The sequence below is a fragment of the Lethenteron reissneri genome, chromosome 38, assembly GCF_015708825.2.
Source record: "Lethenteron reissneri isolate LAM-NWPU_2019-01 chromosome 38, ASM1570882v1, whole genome shotgun sequence".
NCBI classification, from domain to species: Eukaryota; Metazoa; Chordata; class Hyperoartia; order Petromyzontiformes; family Petromyzontidae; genus Lethenteron; species Lethenteron reissneri.
Genome location: NC_083816.1, coordinates 9,997,551 through 10,015,929, shown reverse-complemented (window position 1 = coordinate 10,015,929; position 18,379 = coordinate 9,997,551). Strand labels below are relative to the sequence as shown.

The 18,379-nt window shown below is 42.8% G+C and overlaps 2 protein-coding genes across 3 annotated transcripts; one reads left to right on the top strand and one right to left on the bottom strand.

Annotated features, from left to right (window-relative positions):
• Positions 1-1,336: 1,336 nt before the first annotated feature.
• Positions 1,337-9,880, top strand: ECHS1 (enoyl-CoA hydratase, short chain 1). Its single transcript, XM_061567350.1, has 8 exons — positions 1,337-1,618; positions 3,760-3,957; positions 4,654-4,781; positions 5,287-5,386; positions 6,885-6,989; positions 7,930-8,049; positions 8,396-8,463; positions 9,163-9,880. Exons 1-8 carry the CDS (start codon positions 1,528-1,530, stop codon positions 9,226-9,228), a joined length of 876 nt encoding a protein of 291 aa, XP_061423334.1. The 5' UTR covers positions 1,337-1,527; the 3' UTR covers positions 9,229-9,880.
• Positions 3,261-15,745, bottom strand: TMEM128 (transmembrane protein 128). 2 transcript variants are annotated; one of them, XM_061567353.1, is made up of 5 exons: positions 15,631-15,745; positions 13,445-13,586; positions 12,183-12,344; positions 11,145-11,254; positions 3,261-8,073 (listed from the first exon to the last, which is right to left on the bottom strand). In XM_061567353.1, the coding sequence occupies exons 1-4, from the start codon at positions 15,728-15,730 to the stop codon at positions 11,155-11,157; spliced, it is 504 nt and encodes a 167-aa protein (XP_061423337.1). In that variant the 5' UTR covers positions 15,731-15,745; the 3' UTR covers positions 3,261-8,073; positions 11,145-11,154. The 2 variants fall into 2 exon arrangements, with proteins under 2 accessions (XP_061423337.1, XP_061423335.1); XM_061567351.1 differs by having other exon boundaries at positions 3,261-8,055.
• Positions 15,746-18,379: the final 2,634 nt, after the last annotated feature.

The following is an 18,379-nucleotide window of genomic DNA, read 5'->3' as shown; positions in this document are numbered from 1 at the left end:
ATGCCCCGCCCCTGGGCGTGGCTCCCCGAGGCTTGCCGTGACGTAAGGGACCGTGGTGATTTACAGGTAACGTCAGTTGAACGTGGACAATTAGAGCCGTTAAAAATATTGTTTAAAAATATTTTTTTATTTTAATGATAGAATATAGTATTGTCATCAGTATGACATAGCTATACCAAGTTTGCAGTCGATACGACATTGGGAATACGGTTGAAATTGAGTTACAAGATTTTTGGATACGACAACACAGTAAGTTAAATAAAAGAGTATAAAAAGTTAAAAATAAATGTTTTGGATTTGTTATGATAGACTACCGTGTTGTCATCAGTATGACATACCTATACGAAGTTTGCCGTCGATAGCACATTGGGAAGTGTGTACAAATTGAGTTACAAGATTTCATTTTTGAGGATACAACAGACGAAGTGAGTTAAATAATAAGAATTGGTTTTACCCTTTCTGGCAATAAAACAGGTTCGCCTATTGGCGTTTTCTGGTCTGACACTGCTGGTGAGACTGGGCCCTCAAGAAGGTTGTCTCTGATGTAGACCAATCCGTTTCAAAGACAATGCCATCCTCAACACCTGTTTTATATCCTTAAAGGGTAAAACCTTTATTATACTTTCATACTGGCAAGAAAGCTCCCATGTTGTAGCTGCTCACCCCGAGTTTATTGTTGAAATGATTCAACACACGTGTCATGTTTGTTTTATCGCTTTGATCCTGGCAAACAACAAAAAAAAGTGCCCCACCCAACGTCTCTCTTGAGTTGTGTGCAAGTTTAACACGCAGGAGGCTTTCGCGACCAATATCCATAATAGAGTTTTTTTTGGGTTAGCTTGCGTAAATATATAAACGTGTCGTCAAAACCTTGCCACCACCCGACACAGCCAACTAGTAAGGTTTGTCACGTCAACAGAACGTGGCCAATTCGTCAATGGTACAGCAACACCGGTGTGTGTTGGAGAGCCAAGCCACACCATTTACAATATTCTTGGTTATTTCGGTAAAGTCACGTAGAAGGGAAATAATAAAATAATACTTATATAAAATTTTTATTGTTTTACATAAATATTATTTTATTATTTCCCTTCTACGTGACTTTACCGAAAGAATCAAGAATACGAATCCCTGCAGTCACGAAAGCTTTAAATCAAAATTAACAATCTTGAGCACGACCTTTCGCCAGAAATTACAACCAGCTTCATCAGGCGTCAGCCACATTGGTGTAGAGAATTCCGCCTGTGTCGTCTCTTACGTCACAACGTGGTGACCCCCCCCCCACCCACCACCACCACCAACGTGCAACTTGGCAACGTCCGCGAGAGATTTCACCGCGGACCCTAAATCGTCGAATCTCGCTGCTAGGCCCAAGCGTGGCGAGGGGGTTTTCCTGCGCGGACGTCTGACGCTGACCTTCGCCTGCAATCTATCGCTTCACCTCGCTAGCTCTCGGCTCTCTGTCTCTCTCTCTTGCTCTCGGCTCTCTGCTGTGTCTCTTGCTTTCGTTTCGCCGTTGTATTCGTCATGTCTGTGCTGTGTAGAGCCACGGCTCGGGTGCTGCTCGCGGCGCAGAGGCCGCGGCTGCTGCAGAGCGCGGCGCGGGGGCTCAGTGCGGGTGAGAGCGACACTAACAGCGACACTCACACTACAACAATAACACTACAATACTAACACTGCAACACTAACACAATACTACAACACTAACACTACGGCAACACTACTAACACTACAACAATACTAACACTACAATACTACTAACACTACAATACTAACACTGCAATACTAACACTACGGCAACACTACTAACACTACAATACTAACACTACAATAATACTAACACTACAATACTACTAACACTACAATACTAACAATACAATACTAACACTGCAATACTAACACTACAACAATGACACTAACACTGCAAGAACGACACGAATACTGCAAGAACACTGTAATAAACACTGCTAATACCACTACCTCCACTGCACGGGCGAGATCGGCTCGATGCCAGACACGACACTACTAATCACACCAATAACACACATTCTGACAACACTAACACGGTAATAATACCACGAATACTATTATTGCAAGACCACTGCTAATAGTACCTCTACAGTGTGGCTGAGTGCGAAACTGCTGCTACAATACTCTACCCATAACCACAACACTACTAATAGCCGTAAGCTAACACTCCCTATAATACTAACAAACCTACAAACACTGCCCTAACACTCTGATCTAAACACCCTAACCCCAGCAAACAGTGATTAGTCTTCAGATGTATTCTCTCCCATCGCTTTCTTTTATAACACAATTCCCCGAACAATACTCTAGCCATTCCAACCCCCAACGCAACTCCCTATAACCCCCCCTTCATCATTGCCGTGGTTCTTTATAAGGCTCCCAATCTGTTGCACGTCTCGAACTCGTACCAGCCTCCCGATAAACGATTGCAGATGTGTGGCTATGAACCAGTGGTGTTCTTTGCTCGAGAAAAAAAATTGAATTGAACTTTTCTCCATTGCACCACCAACGTTGCACATCCACAGCAATTCCCTTCATTATTCTCACTCCAGTTTTGCCATTTGCAAGTCTTCCACCTTTGCGCAATTTACTTTTACATTTGATTCCTGAGGTTGCGGCTGAGCAGCGCATAAAATAGACGTTCTTATTAATTGAAGTGTGTTTTTTTAGATCAACAGGTGGAAAGTTAGTTCATAGTAAAACGTGAATTAGTAACCACGGGCTCTGGGCAATGGAGAAACAGCGTCACCAAACCTTGAAAGTTCACGATGAGACTTCTCTTCTGTATTCTAAGCAACAAACCAGTCTTCATCACCCCCTTTAAAATAACCATACCTGCTTTATAGAGCATCCTGGTTAATTAGGGTACATACGAAAACATGCATTTCACGTGGTGTAATCACTATAAGACGCTTGAGATGGAGACAGGCGCGTACAGATGTAATGTACACATCGTGTATTTCAACCTGCTGCATTGTGCTGATTCAGTTGGTCATAATCCCCTGTTGAGCTCTCGGATATTCAGTTATTCTGTGTTACTCAAAAGGACTTGAACAGTGAGATTATTTTTAAAAAATGCTTGAGCTTGTGCTAAATTGTACATTATCCACAGCTCAGCTGGCTAGACCAAAACTGTCGTGCCCAGAAGCAATTTGTATATTTGTTCCTGGGCACAAAACTTGACAATCCAGTCGAATAATGAATGAAAAAAGGAACACCAGAGACTCGGGTAACATTTAATCACACATTTAATAATGTATTTATTAATGAAGACAACGTACATGTGGTTGAAGACATTCAGTTGTAAATTTGGTTTGGTGGTAAAACAACATTTAAGCTGGAGGTACAATTTGCAGAGACAATGCACTTCACTGCTGAAAAAATTGTTGTGATATAGTATTGGCAGTGGTGCACAAGGACACGTTAGCAAAACTGAACAAATTGGTCAATAACACTGCTCTAAAAGGAATATTTTTTTTATAATAGGTGACGTTTTGGACAATAGCCATTCTTGACAGCAAACATCATCATATATGCTTGCTTAGATTCACCTACTCAAGCAAACACTGCAAGAATACATCTTATACAATTGCATTCAACTGGCACCCCACTTGGCAATGCGGATAACCCATTGAAATATGTGTACTATTTACAAGCTGGACAAGGGAAAATTCTGCACGTCTATTTCCTCGTGTGAGCAGCAGTATGTATGCTGCAATGTGTTCACAGGCGCAAAGTACGAGTACATTCTGGTGGAGAGGAAAGGAGAGGGCAACAGCGTGGGCTTAATACAGCTCAACCGGCCTAAGGCCCTCAACGCACTGTGCGATGGCCTCATGTTGGAGCTCAATCAAGCCCTGGACGTGTTCGAAGGGGACTCGGGCGTTGGGGCCATCGTGATCACTGGCAATGAACGTGCCTTCGCCGGTAAGAGCCGCGCACACACACACACGCTGTAGATGCATTTGTTCATTGCATATGCGTACTCGCATTGAAACATGCATTTTATATTTCCCACAAATTGTATTATTCGTGCCATCCGCGCCTTATCACGAGACGATGTATCGATTTGAAAATGTCACGGGGCAGTGTGTCCTCGATTTTATTTGAGGATAGCCTTGAAAGCAGATATTACAGAACTGATTCTGATATCCTGTAAAGGTTGCCACACTATAGTCGGTGTTATTTTCCACATGCCCTGTCTGCTACAGAGAAGTATTCATTGCATTTGTAGTAAAACCAATTTCCGTGTAAGTTTTTCAGAGCTGGATTTTAGCCAAAGTGAAAAGACAAATATATAACGTGAAAAAAATCCCTCCCCCCCCATATCGTGCTTGCTCACACAAGAAACCCAGTTTAATAATGATTGTCTGAAATGTGGAATCAAACCCAGAATCTCAGCGATAATGGCTCAGTGCTCTGACCCGAGACATTGGCCATCTCTGCATTGTACATCGTTCAAGACCTTCAATCGAAACATATCACGTCTCGAGAGCTGTAATTGGCCACTTAACCTACCACTCTCTTTAGGGCAGTCACATTCTTGCTCGCAGGTGTATTTTGTTGTTCAATTTTACACGCGTAATAGCTCACTTCGCTGGGTCATGTTGCTCTTTTCGTCAGCGGGGGCCGACATAAAGGAGATGCAGAACCGAACATTCGCCGAGTGCTTCGGTGGGAACTTCCTGTCGCACTGGAATCGCGTCGCCCAGACCAAAAAGCCGGTCATCGCAGCCGTGAATGGATTCGCGGTAAGCGCACGCACTGGCCTGCACTCGGGCTGCTCACTGGCTCTCGGATCATCACTGTGCTGCTTGCAAAAGAAAATCCTGTTTGGCAATAGGTGGACAACAGAAACTCGTTTATTCTGCTTCCGATTAGCAAAAAAAATTATGCAGCATCTGGTCTCTTCTAGGTCTTGTGTGTCTTCTCGCAGGAGGAATCTGGTTGCAAAACCATGCAGGGTAAACCAGATTAATCGGGGCCAGGGGAATGATGAAATGTCCCCGTTTTGAGGGTAACAGAAAGCAGACTTCTCACTCTTTCAGCAATTAAATGACATTTTTCCCTAACGTTTATTTTCTCCCATCCACTGCTTTCATCACTTGTCAGAGAACTTAATTTCTGGTTTCTGTTGTCACATGCAGAATATATATCTCAATGTTCGCGGCATTGTCGGTAGTAAACGGATGCCACAATACCCGTCATAACAATATTGAAGAGTCCACTGAACGCTGTGACTTAATGGTTTTGCAGTTGGGAGGAGGCTGCGAGCTGGCCATGATGTGTGACATCATCTACGCTGGGGAAAAGGCCCAGTTTGGGCAGCCTGAGATTGCTCTTGGCACCATACCCGGTATGCCAAATATGCATTGATACAGTGTACAAAACTCGTACAAAACCCATTTCAAAATTGCACACACTATAGTGCCCATGTTAAAATGACAAATATGTAGAATGCTCAGAATTTTTGTTATTTCTCAAGTTCATCAGATGGAGCTCGCCTGGTTATCAGCTCTCTTCAAACCACACGCATGATGCCCACATGCATATATGGTACACAGGAGATTGTAGATTTGACCCCGATGCCTGTATATTTGGAGTTTGCATGTTTCCCCATGGTCACGTGGATTTTTCTCCAGGTCCTTCGATTTTTCCTTCCACACTTAGAACCATTTGTTTAAGAGTATTTGGCTGCTGTAAATTTCCACGTGATAAGCCACTTCGTTCAGCTATCATTTGTGGCCAGGTCACTTCTGAAAATGAGCTATATAGCTCAGTGGGCCTTACCTGGTAAAATAAAAAATAGTTGAGCAGTTGAATCCTAATTTAAATTAACATGAGCAAATGTCATGCTCAGTGGGGCCCCCTTACTTCTAACAGTGTTTTTTGATAAAAAAAAATCTTCCTGAAAGGTGATGTTTGCTTAAACATCACCTTTCACAAATGTTTATTCACATGTACGGTGGGGTTTTTTGTTGTTGCAGTCAGCACATGGTACCAAGGTAGATTTTGCGAGGGCTGCCGTATCATAAAATGCGCGACACACATCGGGTGTACTGCGTACTGCACACTTGGCAACACATTACAGAAGGAAGCAAAACAACCCAACAGCTCTTATTGTTTAAACACAGGCTATCCAAACATGAGTTTGAAGCTTCCTTGCTGAGCATTTTTTTTAATCAGTCCGATGCTTTGTTGCAATGCATGCATGACATCACAGCCTTGACATTAAAATATGATTACATTATAATGCTATGATGACATGCTTGACCATAACTTTAAATTATAATCTTCTTCCACACGTTTGTCATAATTGTGGGGTCCACTGTACTTGCGAACTTTCTCTATGCCGCCTTCTCCTGCGCCGTCTCTCTTTCCGCTCTTCGGGCCACCATGTCCGCTCGCACCACATCGGCCCACTACTTTTTCTTCTGCCTTCTCTTGATCTCATACCTGTCAACCCAAACGGTTTACCCGTATTCTTGTACAGGGAAATAGAGTTTTCAGGTCCATATGGCATGCAGCCATTTTAATACTAGCCAACAAAAAATATTCTGAATTGTGTTTCTCCCATGTGATGGGACTTTGTGGGATGAGCTTTGAGATTTATAAGGGCACGGGGTGACCAATAAGGTCTGAATTGGTCTGTAATAAGGTAGGCACTGATAAGGGATTGACAGTTAGGTGATGTCTTTCCTTGCACTTGCATCACTTGCACCTTATGACCAACATTATTGGTTTGTCTTTCTTCTCATAGGAAAGCTTCAAACTCTTATTGCGACAGCTCAGGTGGGCATCAATAAGATCCATCCATAGTTTTGGTTTCACCTTTAAATGCGTGCGTGTTACAGGGGCGGGCGGCACGCAGAGGCTCACCAGAGCGGTCGGCAAATCGTTGGCCATGGAGATGGTGCTCACTGGAGACCGGATCTCAGCCCAGCAAGCCAAAGAAGCAGGTCAGACACCCGACGCTAGCTTCACTTTCTGTTGCCCACGCAAGCCTGCCAGTCACGTCACATTATCAGAATCGATTGTACATAGGAACCTTATTGCGGGACCCCGAGGTCCCGAATAAACGGAAGTCAAAATCGTAATTAATTTACTTTTGGCGACTCCGTCCCACCACGCACATAAATGCCGCGACCCACCTGGTGCGGATCATTCTGTTGTGATGTCGTCCAAGTGCAGAAGAAACAAAACTTTGAAACTTTGATTAGCGCATTGTGTAGAACTCATCGAGAGGAATAGAATACCGTATCGTTCGCCTTGAACAGACATAAAATGACGTCACAACGCAGTTTATGCGAGAGCCAGGGTCCCGCCATAAGGTTCATAACAATATGAAGAATAAAATATAAGGAAAATACAAGCAAAACTGCTCCCCAGTTTGATACTTTCGAGTTGTATGTGATCATGTGATCATGATTGAAAATGCCACTTGGTGTCTCAGTATGAGCAATGCCTTTGTGCATCATTTGTAATGAAGTAGAGAAGCATCTGTTTATTACACACGGCTATTAAACATCCTTTTTTATAGCACAAAAAAATACTCGTCACTTTTTTTAATAGACATTTTTATTCATAAATGTAAATAATGATATTTACAGCTCTTTGTTTTGCCCACAATCTAGTAAAATATTGGAAATGCCACGTCTAATAAACTGAATTAATAATTAGATATGGTTCGTGTCGCAAAATCCATGGTTGTACTGCGCTTCTATGTCCCCACGTCGATGCTATCTGCCTTCACCAATCCGCACTGACCAGCGTTGTGAAGTGTATGGCCAAATAACCCCCACGATCCGCACGGTGTGGGGACGTGCTCATTCAGCAGTGGATTAACAAAAGGGCCAGTACATGTACATTGTATGTATTAAGTTGCTCTTGCTTGTGCAGGGCTCGTCAGCAAGGTGTGCCCACCCGATCAGCTGCTGGGGGAGGCCGTGAAGCTGGGAGAGAAGATCTCGCGCCACTCCAAGCTCGTCATCTCCATGGCTAAGGAGGCCGTCAATGCTGGTACAGCTGCCGCGCAGATACAATCTGCATTATCACAGCACGCAGACTGGCATTGCTGCTCACATCTCTCGCAGCCAACGTTACGGCAAACGCAACGGCACAATCAGTAGTAGATCGTGTGCTTTGTACGCACAAATTTAAGATTGAATCTAGGATGTATTGAAGTATTTCTTTTTTTGATTTGCTTGCCTTTCCTATCCTTTGCACTCCGTTTGCGTTTTGTACCGTTTGTTGTGGTAACCTTCTGACCCGCCTCTACTGGACATCTGTGAAAAAGAGCTTCATAGCTCATTGGATTTTCTCCATGATAAATAAAGATTCTGATTCTAGATATTGTCGTTTGCAGCATTTGAGCTCTCACTGGCAGAAGGAAACCGTCTTGAGAAGAGATTCTTCCATGCCACCTTTGCAACCGTAAGTTTTGCACGATTAAATACCGTGCTTAATTTTTAGTACGGAAATTTCCGTTCCAAAATAGGATTTGGCAAATAGATCATTGAAGTGTAATGTACCCAGGAATCCCTCACCGAGTTTAAAGGCCCATCTTCTGGTGTCTTGTAAATAGGACGGTGAGCCAATTCCATAAAGGGTGTTCAGTGTGAGAAGAAAGTGGGGCACCTGGTAGATTGGAATCTCTGCACAAATCGATTAAAGCATCGACTTGCAATCCTGCCATCTCACAGTCACCTTGCAGCAGCACCAGTGGGTTTGGGAGTTTTATAGTTTTAAATAATACACCAACATTTGTCACCAGAGTGGTGGATCACACGCATGTCGCATATTTCTGAATACTGAGGGAACTTTTTAGGCATAATGCATCAACTGTTTCGACAGTCATTCTTTCCACATTTTTATACTGTCGTGCGAGCACGGTGGCACCAGACTCATGTGATGACCAGAACATGGTATAGACCTCGGAAAGCACTTGACGCAACATGCCCTTTATATTAGCATTGGCGGGGGGGGGGGGGGAAAGAACATGGCTCTGCAAATTATAACCATCCAAGGAATGTTCAAAACAAGAGTAATTGTTTAATGAACACAGTTTGGGAATGTGCACTTCTTTGTCAAATTGGTTTGATTGCTTCTTCTGCTGTGAACGTTTCCGAACAGGATGACCGCAAAGAAGGAATGAGTGCATTCGTGGAGAAGAGAAAAGCTACCTTCACTGACCAATGATCTCAATTGCCAATATTGTGTTTTCAAAAGCACTCGGTCATAATGTGGCATTTATTTTTCATCACATGCCAATCGAATTGTATTTATCGTTTGGATATACGTAAACAAAATATCAATGTGCACGTACAATTTTTAAGCACTTTGTCCATTGTAAAACTACAGTAAGAGTTTAAAAAGTCTTTGACGTCTAAACACAAACTGTGTGCTGTTCCGACATTCACATTTATACAAGTATGATTGTACATGTACAGCCCTTTCTCAATCTATTGCTGGATGAGAACACCACTATGCTATGTGAGTCGTAGGGGATATTTCACCATACAGTACTTCAGCGTGCTTAATAGTGAGGGTTGTTGAAGGGGGCAGCATAGATGGATCATAAAGAATAGTCCAAAAATGTATTTTGCTGGACTCCCCTCTGCTGCCTACCATGTAGCCCCATACCTTATAACACTAATTTGCATGGTGGTCACCCACCCATGTATTATCGAGGCTCAACTCTGCTTATAGCTTCCGAGATGAGATCAGGAGCATTGTGGATGATTTGGTCATAGGCCATGTCATGATTACAAGAACAAATATCAGGAATTAAATGTAAATCTGTGCCTATATTTTGTTGTTCATCATTATAATAAAGGTAAGATGAATACTGGTATGTCTCCTTGCATTTAAGCTCATTCTGTTCATATTTCAAGAGTGTTTTAATATAATTTAATGGGCCCATGCTGTTGGGCATTAAGTTCACATTACTCAAATTTGTATAAAATGCTGGAAAACTTCTAAACAACCACCCTACTTGAAAATGTGTTAACTACCCAAATTGACTTAACATTGACAAGTTTACAGTAACACAAAATTGGCACAGCTATAATGCCACAAGTAGTTTTAATATTACCCTGCATGGTTATGCCTAGGATATCTGTTTAAAAAAAAATACTGCACCTCACCACTGAGCTGTCACTTCATTTAGAGTCAAGAAATCCAATTGACTGGGCAGGCGTTCATCTGGGCCAGCAATTGAGCCGTTATGGATATTTCCATAGAAAACCGAATTGCCCAGAGCAATGCCAACATTGCCATCGGCTGACCTTGAGTGACTGGCGACATTACGCATTAGTGACAGCTGGCTAGACACCGACCAATACAGAAGTAAAAAAAAATCCCCATCTGCAGCTTGTCGTGAACACATTAATCAACGGTCACACAATGCTGCATTCATCACGGGTCAGTGTTCAATTTTAACTCGACACCTTGGAACAATGGAGCTTGGGTTTCTGAGCACACATGCCGGTTTTGTCCTTGAAATATACTTCGTCACTGATAATTTACATTCATTTTCAGCCACTTGTTATTATGCCTGTTGAGCATTGGAACACACCATACTGAATTGTTACCGCAGCACACTTGCAGTGGAGGCTGTGAGTGGTAGCAGAGGGCAGTTAAGTCAAATCTATGGTTGTACTGTACTTTTATGTTGATGCTCCCTCTCTTCAACCTGTACTAACCAGTGTGAAGCATGGTCAAGTATAACACATAGGCTTTTGTGACCAATATAGATCACAAATATATGTCTGGCTGTTGCTTGATGATGCTAGTTGTAATTACTGGCGAAACGTACTCGAATTGTAAATATTGTGGGTTTACTTTACAACACACTGGTGTGCTGTACTAGTAACGGATTGGCATGTTTTGTTTAAGTGACAAACCTTACTAATGGGCTGTGCCGGGTGGTGGCGGGTTTAACGACACATTTATAATTAGGCGATCTAACCCAAAAAAAAACCTCTTATGCATGGTCAAGTAATCCACATGACTTGCACCAGCGTGGGGGAGGTGTTCATACAGCAGTGGTTGACAAAGGGCTGTCCAAGTCCACTGTGAGCAGGAATGGCGTTGAAATCCTTCCGGATGTTTACCTGTGCGTCGTCAGCCCAGCAGCGAGATCACCATGATGACGCCCATAAATTGAGTGAAGAGGAGGAAGGGTGTGAAGAAAGACCATACGGACCACAGTGCCATGTTCAAGCTGCACAAAAAGGATTGATAAATTTGAGTTAGAGGCAGATGTGGCGTGTCACCTGCCATGCCGAGAGCCACACGGACTGAGATTTACGCGCATGATTTGACGACGTATAACGTGCTCTGTATTTTTGACTTCATACGGTCTTGTCTTCTCCAAATGTACTGTATTCCAATTGTGCTATCGGCATCATGCCATTGGACGAAGAATATATGATCCATTTGGAATTCTCATAGTACTTCCCATGTGTTGTTTAACAGCCGACAGAAGCAAATTTTCACAGGATTTTAACACAATAGAGGGTATACTTTTTCACGTTACCGCATGACAATAACGTCTGTATATTCAAAAATGTAAATTCTCAAGAGCTGCAAATTGTGGGGTTTCCAATCTTCATGCTTCATTCACCTCTAGAGTCCAGTTTTCTATTGTTTGTCATCAACGTAAATGTGCATTGCAAACTCCTGATGAGCAGGGTTGGCTACGTACGGTGCGAAAGGAGTTCAACATACATACGTGTGGTGGCATTCAGATGCTATATAAAGCCAACTTGTATTCTTGAATTAGCCATGCAGTGATTCACCTCCCACCACCTCGACGACAAATACAAGAGCCAATGTAACCCCCTCCCCCCCTTTACAGACAAGATGGACAGGTGGAAGGTGATCATGTTATGTAATGTCAAGTTCATTCTAATTAGCGTAAAGATAATGGAATATAATTTACATAAATCACCAAATTTGCCCTGCGGCAAAATTATTTGCATCTGTCGTGCGCTTTAGAATTGATTTTAAACAGGTGAATCATTAACACAACTGTGATGGAAGTGACTGAAGTAAAAAAAAACCCTTGGGCATTGCGTACACAAGGACGTGGCGAGCGAGGCGTGTTCATTTCAGCAAACGTCTCCTGGAGCACACTCGATCGCACTCACCACAACGCGGCCAGGATGAAGGTGGCCGTGGCAGTGGGGACGAGGACGGGGTTGTGGGTCTCATAGTCGGGCACGTGGCAGTACCATTCCAAGTAGAACATGCAGTAGGCGGCGATCGCCAGGCTCACACACAGCAGCGCAACTGCAGTGACGAACCACCAGCTGCACCGATAAAGCAGACCACAGCGACCACAGCGACGTAAATACAAGTGCATTGCAGATCCATGGTGAATGTTGACAGCTTGGGGAGGCCTTCATCCAGCAGTGTATTAATCTTGGCTGATGATTTTGCTCAACAATATGGCAAATAAGAGACATTTTGGAATTTCGCTATTACAAAATGCCATAAACAACTCCATTATTCTTGGGTTCTCAATCTATTAACTTCATTTGTATACGGGAAACCCCACCCCTCAAACCCTGATTGCTGTTCCATCAGCGAGTGTGTGATCCATTCGAACTAAAGGTAATTAGGAATGAGCTGAATTATATCTTCTCACAGCAAATGGATTAGTATTATCCTATTTTCACCAAAGAAGCTGCCAAAAAGTTACTGATACAAATCTGCAGTTGTCCGCCAACATTTGGTAAAAAAAAAAAATCGAGGCTAACACCTGATGCCTGGAAATCCGGTGAGTGCTGAATGGCCCAATACCCACTAAACCATTTACATTTCCCAGCTTACTAATTAATGCACATAAAATCACTTTCTATACCGAGAAAACTATTTAGTCAGAAAAAAAGCATGCAGGGTGAAAACTAAATGCTAAATACACACGAAAAAAATGTGTCAGATGGCAAAAGCACAACAACCACCAGCACACTATGTACAAAAATATGTCATCACCATTCTTGTATATAAAACAGGCTTTGTTTAGAAAACATTCAAGAAGGGCTATGTCATCTTGACATGCAAAACCAAACTGGGAATTCTCATCGTGCCTTTTTTATTCTGAAACACCTCTTGTGTAGATTCACTCTTCAACTATTTTATTTATTTTATCAGGTAAGGCCCACTGAGCTATATAGATCTTTGCCAGAAGCGACCTGGCCACAAATGATAGCCCAACGAAGTGGCTTATCATGTGGAAAGGTATATCAGCCAAATACTCTAAAGGAATGTTTCTAAATGTGGAGGGGAAAACTGGGAGGACCCGGAGAAAAATCCAGGTGACCGCAGAGAGAACATGCATTAGAATGATCATAACCGTACACTCCTCTACTTTTAACTTGAAGCATAGAGACAGCGTTTGCACCCCCACCTCTGGATGGTACTGTCTCTGAGCAGCACCGTCGGGAAGTCAGTGTAGTAGGTTATTCCAGCCGAGGCGCACACCCAGAAGACGGAGTGTGCATTGATGCGGGGCAGTGGCTTCTCCTGCTCCTCTGCTGCTGGTCTTACATCTGCAGTCCCGTGCACACGTCATTGCAAGAGTACCAATGTATATTTGTTTACCCAGGAATGCCTCACTGAATCTCAAAATGACTCATCTTCAACAGCGCCCGCATTGAGATGCTTGGTTAACTCCATGAATGAGCGGCATGTGGGAGGAAGCTAGTGTCATCATGATCATTCCACTGCTGGGTGAAGTCTTCCCCGAGCCATTCTGAATGAGACAATTCACCTAGCACCAGTACGAGACCTGATATTGCTGCTTCATCTCCGTGGTTGACTTTCTCTCTAGAATATCCGGGGAAATCCATGCATATAAAGAGATAGCTCCACACATTTAGATTTTTTCATCGAAACGTCGTGAGAATTTTATTGTTTGATTTTTATTATTTTCCTTCTACGTGACTTTACCGAAAGAACCAAGAAGAAGCTCCACACAGATTTACAGAGACCAAATGAATTACATCTGAAAGTGGATGGAGCACATTGTTGTAGTGCCATCTCCTGGCAATACGCAGCCTAACAAGAGATGGCATGCACTTGTGGTCATACATCCAAGCACGATATATAGCTGTAACTAGGCATACAATGATGCACTCCCACTGTTTCAGTAATGGCATGCATTGTCATGATTTGAAGTACGGATTTTATCCAAAAATCTATTATTTCTTTAACCTAATTAGCATCTCCATCATATTGTTTACGTTTTGTTGCAACTCATCTGCACATTTTTGTTTATTTAATAATTAATTTTGCTAAAGTTGCTGAGCATGGGCCCAAAGCCCCAAAAAAACGCCAAGCGACCAACAAAAAGCACCGTAAAAAAGTTGCAATGAGAGTGAAGAGTTCTCCTGGATTGAGCAAGTTAAGAGACTGACAAAATAAACGATGGGAGGGTATTCCAAAGTCGAGCAGTGTGAGTGAACAAGCAGAAAGAGACGCATTGTAACATGCAGTGTAGGCGGGTTGAACAGCATGGGAGAGGTTTAACCGTCGGTCTTGTGAGACCTGGTCCCCCCCAAGGTGGTAAGATGGCAGAATCAATGGGTGAAATTCACAGTAACTATGGTAGTGGCAATATAAGAATGGTAAGGACTAAGGAGGCGACTGACGGTCGGAGAGCGAGTTACTTGAGCGAGAGTGCTGTATCATCACTAACCCAAACTGCTTTACGCTGAATTATATAAAGTTCATTTATTTGGTATAGCCCTGTGAGCCATTCGGCTCCTGAATCGGGTGCAACCGCAACAATCAAAAAACAAAACCATGAACAAGAAAACAAGCACAGTGAATAGGAACTGGGTCTCCAGTGTGTATAAGTTGTATTATTGAAAAGGTATGTCAATATTACCAATATTATTCACAGTCCTATAGTTCCAATATTCACATCGTTTGAAAGTTCCAAAATGTCCACACTGGAATATATTGAAATTCCAGAATCCTCAACAATCGCTGTATGTATCGATCCATCGCTAATCGATTATTTTTTATTTTATTATTTTTCGGTAAAGTCACGTAAGAAATTTTTATTTTATTATTTTTAAAATAAAATATATTGAAATATTTTGCAATTAAAATGTATCGTTGAAGCCGCCACCACCCGACACAGCCAATTAGTAAGATAAATCTTGACTTAAAGCTTTCGTGACTGCAGGAATTCACATTCTAATTGTGTCTTTCGGTAAAGTCACGTAGACAGGTTCAAAGAAAAGAACCCAAAAAATAAGCATAAACCAAAATATAATAAAATATTTATTTTAAATATTTATTAAAATATATTTTATTAAAAATATATTTTATTTTAAATATTTTATTTCATAATTTTTTACCTACGTGACTTTACACAAAAAAACCAAAGAGTATAAATCCCTGCAGTCACGAAAGCTTCAATCCTAGAACAAAGTTTGGTTGACAACATCGGCGCGAAAAACGACGAAGACGACGAACAAGCCAAAGTCCACCGCCCGCGGCTTTCTCCACCGAGGCGCGTCTCGAGAGATGAGAGAGGGCGAAGGTGCTCATGTTGTTGTTGATATTGTTGTTGTTGTTGCTAACCTTCGCGGTAGTCGGAGCCTGCGCTCAGCGGCGACTCCCGCGGGCTCGAGGCGGCCGAGGGGACGCGGAGTCGCCGGTAGACAACGCCGCCCGACGCCATGTTTACTTCCGGGTGGCTGACGTCACCGCGTGCGCGTCACGTGACCCGGCGGGCTGGACACGTGGGCGTTCCAGTAGAGCCAATTTTTAAATCCTTTATTAAATCCTTTATATTAAGTTCACTTGCTTGCTTGCGCGCTTACGACCGTGCAAATCTTTCGGTCGTTTTTTAACCCACTTCCCGTGATCCAATCGAGCTGACATTTTGCACTCGTTGTGCGTGACAATTTATTTTCGTGAAATTTTTTCCCCAAAATTGTACACTTTTTAGGAAAAAATAAATTATATTTAATTACCAATTGCTTAATGGTGACAGGCAATCATCTGACCCATAGGTGGCAGCCATCTCAAGCCAGAGGACGAGAGGACTCTAGCCGCCACGCATATAAAGGATTTATAGTGAAAAACTTTGTTTTTACGGGTTATACTTGTTATGGTTAAAACACGTGGTAGTCGTCGTCGTTGGCAGTAGGCTTAACGCGACCAATATTATTCTTGGTTCTTTCGGTAAAGTCACGTAGAAGGGAAATAATAATATAAATATAAAACAATAAAAATTCTCACTCCGTTTCGACTGCAACACAAGCAATCATCACCTGAGGACGGCTGTTTGCGTTGTGGCCGAAACGTCGTGATAATTTTTATTTTTTATATTTATATTATTTTATTATTTCCCTTCTACGTGACTTTACCGAAAGAAGCAAGAATATGAATCCCTGCAGTCACGAAATCAAAATTTGCGAGCAATGTTATTAATAATAAAGTTTTTTTTTGTTGCGGTGGTGGTTAGATCGCGAAAAAGTTAAAATGTATCGTTGAAGCCTCTAACCACCCGACACAGCTAATTAGTAAGATAAATCTTGACTTAAAGCTTTCGTCACTGCAGGAATTCATATTCTAATTGTGTCTTTCGGTAAAGTCACGTAGATAGGTTCAAAGAAAATAAAAAAAACTACGACGTTTCGATCGCAACACAAGCGTTCGTCATCAGGAAGAACGCTTGTGTTGCGATCGAAACGTCGTAGTGTGTTATTTTCTTTAAACCTATCTGTGACTTTACCGAAAGACCCCAAAAATTTGTAAGATGCCACGTAAACAAAACGTGCCAATTCGTTACTATTTCAGCACACGGGTGTGTTGGAGAGTAAACCCACTACAACATTCAAAATTTGACTACGGCGTTTATTGTGTTCAGTATGGTTCTTCACTTATTTTCAGGGGATGTGCCACTCTCGTCGATAAGACATCAGTGTGAGGTCCGCCACACATTTGAAACCATTGGGGTTTCACAGCAGCACGATGATGATGGTGATGTGGGGGTGTTTTCACATGTGTAGAGCAATGCGGCCACTAGGGGCCGCCAGTGGCCCGTGAGCAGAGGTCGCAACCGGGTACCCGATACCCGTACCCTACCCGATACCCTGGTGCGGCCGGGTACGGGTAGACCGTCAGTCACTGATGAATAACTTTGTCACTCATTTCCCAACGTCTTGTCTCTTCTCACAATTCAAGTTCCTAGAATCAACCCACCCGCGCCTGCAACATGGCTTCATCCCAGAGGTCGCAATCGGGTACCCGATACCCGTACCCTACCCGTACCCGGTCGGGTACCCGTTTGCGACCCTGGTGCGGCCGGGTACGGGTAAGGAATCAAAACCCGTTTGCGACCTCTGCCCGTGAGCTTTGCGCTGAAGGGCACTGCTCCAAAAAAAAAAAAGTTTATTTAATCCCAAAAACGTTTAAGTCAGGGCACCAAATTGAGATTCTACCAGTGATGTTTTTTTGTGTGGGTGTCAGTTTTGTTGTATGGTGTGGAGGCCTGATTTTAATTGGCTGCAGACCTTCCACACGTGATGCTCAAGACGCATGTTTGGCATCCGATGGGTCGACTTCGTCAGAAGTGTCACCGTTGCTCCTACGACCAGACTCTGAGCGATCGAGAGGTTCGAGGGGAGGCGAGGCTGCGTTTGCTGGGTCATGTCACTCACATGCCCAGCCACCTCATGGGTACGACACGGGCTAGAGAACATAAGGGCTGTGGAATAAAAGGGTTTGGAACTGCACCATTGGAACCTTATTTGCCAGTAACAAAATATGATAATTGGTTTTTTACCCTTTCATCTGGCAACAAAACTGACACTTTTTGAAAAAATAAAAAAGGTGTCAGTTTTGTTGCCAGATGGTTTGGAACTGATTTGACTTGCTGATGAGTATGAATCCTTGCAGTCACGAAAGCTTCAAATCTAGAATTGCTGATGACTCTACCAGCGAGGCTCATTAATCAATTACTTTTCATTTTAAGGGCCGCCCATAAATGACGTCACGCGATATTGGACGATTTTTAACCCCCCCCCCCTTCGTCACACGGCGTCACAAAAAGTCAGACCTCCCCTCAAATATGACGTCACAAAACTCTGCCCCCCCCCCCCAAATAAAACATGCTTTAAACCAGCGGTCGGGAACCTATGGCTCGCGAGCCATATATGGCTCTTCCGGTGACGGCATATGGCTCCCAGACAATTTTGAGTTGAAAAAAATAATAAATAAAAAATCAGTTTGGAACTGATTTTAAAATACTTGTGATATTGCTTAATAATACTGTGTCATTTTAAAGTAAACAGAAATTAGTTTTGAAGATAAAATTTCTCGG